The sequence below is a fragment of the Populus trichocarpa genome, chromosome 8 (assembly GCF_000002775.5).
Source record: "Populus trichocarpa isolate Nisqually-1 chromosome 8, P.trichocarpa_v4.1, whole genome shotgun sequence".
NCBI classification, from domain to species: domain Eukaryota; kingdom Viridiplantae; phylum Streptophyta; class Magnoliopsida; order Malpighiales; family Salicaceae; genus Populus; species Populus trichocarpa.
The window spans coordinates 2,511,692-2,522,984 of NC_037292.2; the positions used below are offsets into that span (position 1 = coordinate 2,511,692).

The 11,293-nt window shown below is 35.1% G+C and overlaps 3 protein-coding genes across 6 annotated transcripts; 2 read left to right on the forward strand and 1 right to left on the reverse strand.

The window, feature by feature from the left end:
- The first annotated feature begins 294 nt into the window (after positions 1–294).
- Positions 295–1,190, forward strand: LOC7457887 (salt stress-induced hydrophobic peptide ESI3). 2 transcript variants are annotated; one of them, XM_002311078.4, is made up of 3 exons: positions 295–496; positions 606–763; positions 884–1,190. In XM_002311078.4, the coding sequence occupies exons 2-3, from the start codon at positions 683–685 to the stop codon at positions 965–967; spliced, it is 165 nt and encodes a 54-aa protein (XP_002311114.1). In that variant the 5' UTR covers positions 295–496; positions 606–682; the 3' UTR covers positions 968–1,190. The 2 variants fall into 2 exon arrangements, with proteins under 2 accessions (XP_002311114.1, XP_052310996.1); XM_052455036.1 differs by lacking the exon at positions 295–496 and having other exon boundaries at positions 518–763.
- A 1,438-nt stretch (positions 1,191–2,628) lies between these two features.
- On the forward strand, positions 2,629–4,546 carry LOC7457888 (40S ribosomal protein S23). The gene is made up of 4 exons (XM_002311079.3): positions 2,629–2,796; positions 3,518–3,673; positions 3,772–3,898; positions 4,229–4,546. The coding sequence occupies exons 1-4, from the start codon at positions 2,792–2,794 to the stop codon at positions 4,367–4,369; spliced, it is 429 nt and encodes a 142-aa protein (XP_002311115.1). The 5' UTR covers positions 2,629–2,791; the 3' UTR covers positions 4,370–4,546.
- Positions 4,547–5,029: 483 nt separating this feature from the next.
- Positions 5,030–9,073, reverse strand: LOC7457889 (uncharacterized). Of its 3 annotated transcripts, XM_024606418.2 has the most exons (8): positions 8,682–9,069; positions 7,930–8,097; positions 7,642–7,830; positions 7,248–7,511; positions 6,845–6,879; positions 6,493–6,646; positions 5,787–6,415; positions 5,030–5,639 (listed from the first exon to the last, which is right to left on the reverse strand). In XM_024606418.2, exons 1-8 carry the CDS (start codon positions 8,719–8,721, stop codon positions 5,289–5,291), a joined length of 1,830 nt encoding a protein of 609 aa, XP_024462186.1. In that variant the 5' UTR covers positions 8,722–9,069; the 3' UTR covers positions 5,030–5,288. The 3 variants fall into 3 exon arrangements, with proteins under 3 accessions (XP_024462186.1, XP_052310998.1, XP_052310997.1); XM_052455038.1 differs by having other exon boundaries at positions 7,254–7,511; positions 7,642–8,097; positions 8,682–9,073; XM_052455037.1 differs by having other exon boundaries at positions 7,642–8,097; positions 8,682–9,072.
- Between the last annotated feature and the right edge of the window lie 2,220 nt (positions 9,074–11,293).

Consider the following 11,293-nt stretch of genomic DNA (forward strand, 5'->3'; position numbering starts at 1 on the left):
CACGGGTTTAAGATACAGAGAATAATGAAATGTATGCCCTCTCTCAGACTTGAAAGTGTTCTCTGACTCTAGACAAAAAACTTGATCGCCTCAAAGTGTGACAACACAAGCGGCCCGTAACATAAAATTGATTTATGCGACATTATTATTGGTCCCCTTCTTGAATATTTTGCCAGAATGATAGTAATTATCGTCTTGATGTTCGACTTGAAACTAAACAACAAGCTTTGAAATTCTTAGGGACGAAGTGCGTGCAGTTAATTGAGTTATAACGTAGAAATTTCATGCTACTCAGACCTGGATATGCTATCTTGGTAATGGAACTCGAACCCGTGACCAAACAACTGGAGCAGCCACCAGATTAGGCACATTTTTAGGGACGTATCCTGATCTTTTCACATGTGTCGGCAGCATCAATGACTGAATTCAGATCTTTTGTTGATCAGATCCAAACCCAGTGTCTTCGTACAAGTCAAAAGGAAACACTACAAGATAGGTAAGACTACACACCTGTCCAAACTTTCACACACGTGGCACCCTAAATCTCTACGTCTGTGACACCATTTTTCTTGTTTTGTCTTCTAACCCCTGCTTCTATTTGATAGCTAAAGTTATCAGTAGCTAAGCTTAGCTGCGATTTAGGATATTAAACACCACAACCACTATCACCAACAATAGCAACATGGGTTCAGAGACCTTCCTAGAAGTGATATTGGCGATTATCCTTCCACCCGTCGGGGTCTTCCTGCGTTATGGCTGTGGAGTAATGATTCTTCACTTTGAACAACACCCCTTTTTTGCAATCATCATTTCATGTTTATGTTTACTTTTGCTATGGGAAAGGGGCTGATTGGTTTCGGTTTTTTGGTTATTGAATATGCAGGTGGAGTTTTGGATATGTTTGCTGTTGACCATATTGGGATATATTCCAGGGATTATATATGCCCTTTATGTATTAGTTGGATAGTGTATAAATCTCTCTTGGTGAGGTTTGCTGTTTTTACGTTTCAAGGACAATCCTGTTTGCTCCTCTTGTTTTTTGCTTTGTTTTATTGGGATCAACTGTTTTCACTTCTTGTCAGATGATCGTTGTTTGTTTCGGTATGGTTTAGATCATGGTAGACCTCTTTGTTCTTAAGTTTTTGACAGTTTGAACATTAATACATGTCGTATCAGCTTTCTTGATCTTATATGGTTAGATCATGGTGGACTTTTTTGTTCGAACATTAATACACTTCGTGTCAGCTTTCTGGATCTCATATGGGGTAGCATATTCAGTTTCTTTTTTATGATTTCGATCGGTTAGAAAATGGCAATTACCCCTAGCTACTTCTCTCTCGAGAGTAAGATCACATCCACATTCCTGTGAAGGAAGCCGCCCTACTCACCAACCTTTCCACAAAGATTTCCAGAAAGTGACCACAATTACTTGTAATCCAGGATCAGCAGATTCACGAGAAACAAAGATTATGGTGACATTCTACTCTTGACTTACCTTAGTGTACCCAAACGAATCCATGACTTTTCTCGAGTCCCACCGGACTCCGATCCGAGCCTTAGGGGGCTCAAGTAGCTCACCTGTTAGTCTATCCTCTTACCAGGAAGGATCTGCTTGGAATTTCAAGCGCTGGTGTGCTTGTATTAATTAATTTATACAAATATTAAAAAGAATATCAAGAAAATGATTGGATTCTAGATTTGTGCATAAATTTACACATCTCACACTAATTTAGTATTTTGTGTCAAGCTACAGTTACTGGCTGATTATATTATATTATTTTATTAATGGATATTGTAAGAAATAATTAGTAAGGGAAAAGGAATAAAGTTTTTAATGTTACTTTTTATATAATATAAAGTATCCCTTCTGTGTCACCTATATCTGCAACATCCCTTATAATCTCCTCATTTTGCCCGGCAGTCATTAATCATTGAATGTGGTTGCAATGGATACGCAGTCTCCTCATTAGCATTTCAATAATATTGGAATAATATAACCACGTGGTAATTGAATACGGATTTAATTTAGGAAAAAATAAAAAAGGCTAGCCTAATTTATTCGAGTATAAGCAATATTTGAAAAATAAATACAAGTGGACTATGCAAAATTGATTTAATTTGAAAGTATTTTTCCTTTTCTTTTACTTTTAGACCAATAAAATAATTATAGATAAAATGGTAACATCATGAAGCGTAAAAGCATTTGCGCTGTATTTTTAATAATTTAAAAAAAAATACATGAAAATTTTATTTTCGAATAATACTTAAAATAGAGGTGGATGTTGATACGAAGATGATTTTTAAAATTTATTTTTTATTGAAAATAAATAAAAATAATAATTTTATATTTTATATTATCATGTTAAAACTATAAAGAAAATATAAAAAATATTATTTTAAAAAAGAACACGAAAAGCAATTTAAAAATCCTCTTTAGTGTGTAAAATCTGCCGAGAGTCCAAGAAGGGTTGCAGGCTCTATTGGGCTTTTTAGCCCAAAAATATTCCTGGGTCAGTGTGATCTGTAATGGGCTCTTATAATCAATTCTCCTTCAAAGCCCCAAAAGAGAGAGAGAAACCGAAAGATCACCAGGACACATCCGTAATAATATGCAAAGCAAAAGACTATTTTCGTCGATTCATGAAAATAGCAAGCAGCCAAACAGCCCCAATACACCTCCCAATCACCGAATTGGGGTTCCTCTGTGTTTTTTCACTAGTCGGCTACTCTGTCCCTGCATTAAACAACTAATCCCCGTCTCCTCAACCTAGCAACACTTTTCTCAGCCAAAATGGGGTCAGTCTCTCTCTTAATGCGCACTTTTTGTTCTGTTTTGTTAAGTCATTTATGGCTCTTTTTCTGTTATGCTTGCTTTCTAGTTTACAGTTGTCAAGTGGTTATGCGTCTCAGTTTGTTTTCATAAAATTGAGATCTTTTTGATGTTTCCAAACTGAGTTTTTCTTAATCTCAAAAAGGGTCGCTGAGCAAAATGTGGAAAGTTCAATAAACTGTGAAAGTTTGAGCCTTTTATGGTTTATGTTGCCAGAAAAAAAAACATTTTAAAACTGTGATCTGTTTGTGATTTTTGGTTAAACTTTGCTTTGTAAAATAACGGGGTTGTTGTTAGCAAAACATGTGTTAGTATGTGTGTTTTTCTTTTTAAGCTACAACTGTATATAATTTCTTGTGTTCTTATGTCTTACCCTTGATTTGTGTTGATTTGAATTGATTGGATGGTTGGCAATTGTTTTAAGTTTTTCCTTGATTGCGATTCAGTAAGTGAAGATTGCGGCAAAAAATGCTTATATGAATGCTTAATTTATTATTCACGCTGCAATCTGTAGATGTATTTACTGGTTGTGCACTGATAAGTGATTTTCAATTGTTTTAGTAAGAGGAATTTGAGCAATGCTGCACCTTTTTCCTGTGTTGGAACTAGAATAGGATTTAATGACAGTGGCATGTTACTATAGAAAATGCGTGGGTTTGTAACTTGGTCAATGTGTGTGTAATACAGTAAGACTCGTGGAATGGGAGCTGGTCGCAAGCTGAAGTCCCACCGTAGAAGACAAAGGTGGGCTGACAAGTCATATAAGAAATCCAACCTTGGAAATGAGTGGAAGAAACCATTCGCTGGGTCTTCCCATGCTAAGGGAATTGTTCTTGAAAAGATGTAAGGCTTGTTTCCCATTATTTCATGTTTCAAGGATTGCTACCATATTCATAGTGCTTACAACTGGGGCTTGGATGTTTATTAATTGGTTTATGCAGTGGCATTGAGGCTAAGCAGCCAAACTCTGCTATCCGAAAATGTGCTCGTGTTCAGCTGATCAAGAATGGGAAGAAAATTGCTGCCTTTGTACCCAATGATGGTTGCTTAAACTACATCGAGGAAAATGTAAGTTATTTGCATGGTTTTAAAGTGTTAAAAGTTTATAAGCCTAATACCATTAACTTTTATTAGCCCACCAATATTACACAATGATATTTAGTTTCAAAGGAGATAACAGTTGGAGCCTGATTTACTGATCATTATCTTTTGCTCTTTTAGTATTTCCTGACACTTAGATCAATTATTCATGGGACACTGTTGTTCCTGAAATTGCATAGCAGAAATTTGTTGTCAGAAGTCATCTTTTCTTAGAAAGCTTGAAATGGAAGAGTCTTCCATGTTATGGTCATTGCCTTGTATATGCTAGATCTAATTTGTAGTTTGTTTGTTGCTTAGGATGAGGTTTTGATTGCTGGATTTGGACGAAAGGGACATGCTGTGGGAGATATTCCTGGAGTCAGGTTCAAGGTGGTGAAGGTGTCAGGTGTATCCCTTCTTGCACTGTTTAAAGAGAAGAAGGAAAAGCCAAGGTCTTAGATTTGCTGGGAGAGCTTTTCCTTGATTCATCCGCCTTCCTATTTTACCCTTTTATCTATGGCAGGCTTTATAATGTACTGCAGAATTTTGCAAATGACTCCTCCCTGAAATTAGAAAATGAATCTGTTCGACTTGAGATAACAAAATTTTGGAGTAGAATGGTGATGTTTGATGACATTTTCCCGCATGGTGTTGCCCTTATTTTGCTATATTTTGTTCTACTGAATTATTGACTGAGCCTGGGATGGCCAAACAGATCCTTATATCCTTATATTTCTTAGGTATGAGATTTAGCTTCAAGCTCGTTATCTTTTTAGCAAGTCATTTGTGATCGATCCATTTTAACAGAAAAAAAGCTAGTTTGATTGTTGTGAAAATTAGTCAAAGCGACAACTGGTATTGGCCTTCTACAGGGAGAAGGTGAAAAAATAAGGCAAGCCATTTATTTCAAGTCTCGTCGCTTGTAAGCAACTGTTGTGTTCTAACCTGGATCCATTTCCCATCTCCATCTAGTCCTGCTATGGATAAGATAGTTGCTTGATCACAAGTATTCGGACAAGAAGTGATATCTGACGCTCAGCTCGTCAATATAGCATATCCAATTCTCAATGATGCACTAACTTGATCATGCAACAGCAGTTTACCCAGAAATAAGAGATGTGAAGAGAGAACAGCTATCCATTGAGTTTCTTAGATTTATCTGTTCACCAAGAAAAGTTACCCAGATTTGTTGATTCGTCGATATGCTTTATGACCGCATCAATATAGAGGGAGAAGACGCTTACAAAGTCATAATTCAGCCATCACTATGTAATTCTTTGGTTGAACAATCAAGGACAATCCAACACCCTTGTAAATAATCTAGATAGCAAACTATAAAGGACATTGATTTACTTCAGGCTACGTAACCAAGTCCCTCCTAAAAAGCAATGCCTTCCATACGTCTACTCAGGTCATCAACCTGATTTTCAAAACTACCTATATTCTCTTTGTTATCTTCGTTAAATCTATGCACTTTATTTTCAGGACCATGTGCCTTAACAACTTCAAGCTCCTTCAAAGGTTGCTTCTTCTCCTGTGGGCAGACTGGCTCCTTTGCGCCTGCTCTATTTACAGATATCGATGTGGCTCCCACAAATTGATGCATTCTATTTCTTGTTCTATCTGCAGCTCCATTTGCATTACTAATACCACTTCTGTTTTTGGAAGAAGTGGATTTTACACCAGAAAACTTCAGGCCTCCATTTGGTGTTATATCCACGGAATTTCCCTGGGAGAAGAAGAATTCTTAATGCATTTAAAGCATTTACTGGACAATGCATGCATCTCTACCTAGATGTGAAACTAACTGTTTCAAATCTACTCATAGCAAAATGGAAAGCATTCAAATAAAAAAGGTGGAAGGAAAAAAACCAACCGCATCAAAATATCCAATCTTTGGCGATGGCATTCGGAGACTTGAAGATTGTAAACCTTTTGAAACAATGGATGCGATAAGACTGGTTCGCTCTGGGATTTTATTGAGTTGTGCGTTCATGAACTTTGTTTCATGACTTTCATGTACCAAATAAGATTCATTGCATTGACGTCTCTTAGAATCTGATATTTGAAAGGCATCCTTGCTGAAAGAAATCCCTCTGCATGCTGTAGTTGCATGAATGGCACCAGATCTTGGGTTGAGAATTATGGAAGATGATTCTGAGGAGCATCCATCTGTGGAACTAGCAGGCGATGTACAGGATGACGACTTGGGTGTGGACAACAAACAAGTAGAGTAGCTAGAATTCACCAGCTCTTTTATGTTTCCAGCCGAAAGTTGTCGGGGAGTTCTAGAGATTGAAGCCGAAGCAGAGACCTGGGAATTAATTGTTCTCCTCAGAGAATCTGGAGAAGATTTAACAGTGAAATTTGGAGCACAGCCAGATCCTCCAAACTCTTTCCCAAAGGGTGCAGCTGAAGAAGATGATTTCACTGGTGGTGTTGAACTACGGATAATACTGCATGAATCCCTGATACAAGTTTTCTTTGACACAATCTTGGTTCTCCCTATAAGAATAAACATATAGGTCATTACCAACAACAGTATCTTCTGATGATGATGAATCATTTTTTGAAATTCTTACCAGAAGCAGCTTGTGCACCTTTGTCTTCCAATTTAACATGGTTTGCACCCGAAGAGGCCCTTTTGTTGGGAGCTGCGGATAGATTGCGATTTTGGCAGAATATATTTGGTGACTTGATAAACGATTTGGATTCTTTATTAGGTCCCTGCTTTGGCTGGTAATCATGCAGTTGATGTTAATTAATCACATTCAAAAGTTCAGTTCCTATTTACACTAGAACACCTCTTTAATGGCTACTTAAGCTAAACCATGAAATTAAAGCGAACTGGTGACCATTTCAGATGATGCATAGGTGAGGCCTTGGTACAGTACCAATAAAATGATGTAGTGAATATCAATCAACACTACTTACTCTTAATCGAGAGGAAGCATCCGATGTTTTTGAAGCTGAAGAAACGACAAAAGCAGCATGAGTATCGAATTGAACAGGTGATTACTGAGGGTGAATACTGGAGAACAAGATACATATAACAAGGAAACGCACACAGCATAAAGCTAAAAAAATTTAAAAGACAAATTGAGCAGTTACAATGACACAAATCTACAGGGAAAAAAAATCATGAATTTTTTTTTTTTGCTTGATTAGCCTAACATGAAGATGGACAGCAATCATATTCAGAAGGAATGAGACTCGATGATAGAATGAAATCGTTTCACAGCCAGACAAGGACAAATAGAATTCGTCCCAAAATTGAAAGAATACTGCCCGCTTCACTCTCAATGCCTAGATTTATATAGAAACAGCAAATACTTACTATTACCCCTTCGCGTTTCATTTTCTCTTCTAACTTTTCTAGTTGAAGTTTCCCTAGTGGATGATGCATCGTTTGATTTCTGCATGGACGCTCTCATATTGTCAAAAAGATCAATCTCAAGGCTTGCAAGGGAGTAAGCATCGGCATTTCTTGTTGAGTTTGAATCAGCAGACCTCCGGACGTCTTTAATCCCAGGAAGTGTATGTCCTTGTGATAGTCTAAATCCTCCGTTAACAAGAGACAACTCCGCAGCATTCAAAACTCCTGAGAGCAGTAAACTTTCTATTACAATTATCACAACGAAACATGAAATTCACACAAATTTACAAGAAGAACAAGCATTGATTTACATATGGAGCTTTGACAGAGACTTCTAAACCATATACAACGTCACCTGAACTTGTAAAGAAGGCACTATCCCAAGCTAAACTTTTGCGCAAGCTGCACTCATCAATTGCACTTTTCCCTTCTGGTCCTGCAGACCGAGAGGGTACAGACCTCAGATCCCCACCCCCAGCTGTGTCTACTCCATTATCCACAACCCGAATACTAATCGTCTCCAACTCTTCAGGGTCCAGAACTCCTGTGGAAGCACAGAACACATTCACATTTCCAACTTTCATCCGATGACAACAATTGGCAGCACTTGTTAAGCAGGTTTTTGTCAACCTAGGAAGCAAACCTGGACTAGTGAAGAAGGCACTGTCCCATGCCAAACTTTTGCGCAAGTTAAACTCAGATTCAGACTCTGAAGTATCCGTCTCTTTATGTCCAACTCTATCAACATGATTCTGCATATGCTGAGGATCCAGGCTCTGAACATCGACTTTCTTTCTACTCGCTGAAACTTCTGCAAAATCAAAGGGACCAAGGCAAAAGGTATAGAAACAACAATTTCTACACCCCAAGATTGAAAGCAAGCATGGAACCAAAGCAAACCAACAATGCTGAAATGTACTAATTCTTCTCTCTTTAAAGGGCACACTTCAGTGTTTTCCTTTCCATCACCATTGTTAAGACAATCTTTCACGTTTATTACACATCAGAAAAAAGAAAAAGAAAAAGAAAACCTTAATTGGGACATAAGATAAACAAATTTGCTCTCTCTTTCTTTCCATCCACCGATATCTATAGAAAATAAATACAAAAAAAAGATCCAAACATTTCTTGCATCATAAACAGTTATTACAGAAATTCTTGGCATTCCTTATAGTATCAAGAATACAATAAATCCATGAAAGGGAAAGGAAAAGGAAATCCATTAAATGCAAAAGCACAAGGGGATTAAATTTCAATGACAAAATTCAGGGCATTTCAAAACAGAGGGAAAAAAAGATAAAGAAATACTCAACATAAAACGAAGATAAAAAGAAAAAAGAAAAAAAAGAACATCAAAACCAATCTTTCTTGCATAGAATCACAGAGAGAAAGTACCTGAGAATTGAAAATCTTGAAAATTTCTTACAGGGGACATTTTTTATGAATTTTGTTTTCTTCTCGTTCATTCAAGGATTCTTCTTCAGTTCTTGAAGTCTTTTTAACACACATATAATTCTAATAATATTTAGAAAGAGGAAGAGAAGTTTATGGAGAGGGAAAATTTTAAATTTTGATAACGAGTGAAAGAGAAATAAATTTTTGAGTAATTGAAGTCGTTATTTATAATAAGAAAAAAAAACGGCTGTTATTATTATTATTGTTGTTGTTGTTATTTTGTGCTGAGGAGCGGCATTGAAGATTCTAATATTTATTTTTTCAAAATGGTAAAAGTGAATAATCCGATAGGCTCCGATTTAGGGACGTAAAGGATGATGGCTCAATTACGCGCCCTTTACAGGTTTTGTCCAATAAGGTCAAAAATCTCTTGGGCTAATAATTAAAGGCATGCCGCGGGAGAAACAATGATTCATTATTTGTGTTTGGGAGAGTAATTACTTGTGTGGTTATGGTCTGTAAAAATAGATAATATAGAATTTTTTTTTTTAGTTTGTGATAATAAATTATATATTTTATAGTTGAAGCTATTTGTTTTAGAAGTAGTTTTATATGTGTTTGGTAAATAACTTTTGTAAATGCTTTTAGTAGTAAAATTACCAAGAAAAGTATGCATGAATTTTCAATTTATTAGTAACATTAGTGAGTATTATTTAGTTATATATTTTAAAAATATTACATTCTAGTTGTTTCTCAATCATCCCATTAAACTATTTGTTATTCCATCATGAATATAAATCATTTATGATAGCGTAGAGTTGCCTTGATTTTGAGAATATGGAAAAATATCAACGAAAATATCATATCTAATAAAATTAGGGTTGTGATTATATTCTATAAAAGCAACATCTTCTTGAGATTTCTTTCTAATATAGTTATGTAGTGTCATTGATGCTATTATAACCTTGACTTGCGCTTTGTAAGGGTATGCGAACATAATGTGTAAAATTCTTCATCTCTATTTTCATACTATAAATGCACGGTCAATAACGTTGCGAAGTAACAAGTGTACATGATTGAATCGCTCTTCCTGAATTGTTGGTTGTTCTCGAGGTCAAATATCTTGAAAATAATAACTCTCATCTTTATGTAGACCTAAATATTCATACTCATTTAGATATCCAATATCTAGCATCAATCAAATAATATTTCCTTGCAATAACAAGTAAATTTTTTTTTTGAAAATTCATAATACACATGCTATAAATTTAAATAACATTTAATTATTGTAATTTATTTACCTTTAGGAGGTTTTAAAAAATTTATATTTGAATTGTCAATAACTTTAAAAAAATATAAGAGTATCATGACCATTGTCTTCCCATTCTGCTTAAAAAAACATGAATTGCATATCAAAACTACATACGACTATTACATTGTGTGTTGGCATTCCCTTTTTACCAATAAATGAAATTTTATTTTCTTGAGATACATATACACGAACATGTGTACCATTAATAACACCAATGCAATTCTATATGACAAAACAACAAATGTTTGCTAAATATGACAAATAATTTCAATGTATTTTTTATTTTAAATTACTCACTTAAAAAATCATTTAACTAATCTTAAAATGAGGTATAAATCTTAGATTCATAGTAATTTTTAAAAGAGTATTTAAAATTTCAGGTTTTTATTTAAAATTTCAAGTTTTTATGATTTAATAATATCTACAACAAGTAAACAAATTATCTCAACACTTCATTAAAATATCGATTTATAGTTTCTCCATATTGTTGAAATCTTTCTTGGACATGTATATTCAACGCACTCAAAGCAATTGTATAGAGAGACATTGTCACACCATGCATTTCCACATCTATCTCAGTGATCAGCACAAGGAATAAAACAAAAAAAAATAAAATTGCAGAAGGATAAGCAATGGCAGCTTTTCTTAGCTATCACTGTCTACTGCAATAAGATTTTCTTTCCTCTTTGTTTTTGTTCTGATTGTCTCCCAATTACCAGCCTATCAATATTTCAAGCCGTTTGTATTCTTTTTATACAACAAACTTTCAACCTTATCCATCAACAATCCTACAAAACACCACTGTTGTTCTTGATCAGGATGCAGAAATCGCTTGCAAGTTCAAACTAACCTAAATATAAAAGGACTGGTCAAAATTAGAAAAGAACAAAAACAATCTTTTACAAACAATAAACAGAGCTACTAGGAGAAGATCTACATTACTCGATAATAGAACAAAAAAATCAACGAAGAAAGGCAACAAAGTTGAGAATCTATGTGCATGAACTGGAAATTGTTTGCTAGCAGTTTCAAAATCTTGTACAGATGCATAACAACTAAATGGGAAAAAACAGAATAAAAAAATAACGTGTCTAAATACAAAAAAAATTAAAAGCATGCAGACCATGTAGCTAATAAGTTGCTGAAAACCAATAATTAAAAAACTCGGTGCTAGAAAATCACTGCATCAAAATGGGATTACCATATTTTTAGAAAATTTCAACAGCGGTGGGTATAGGACGGTGCTCCTTCTAGCGGATTCTCCAACGTTTTGCTATATAAAAAAAGGTTCGGTTAGTAG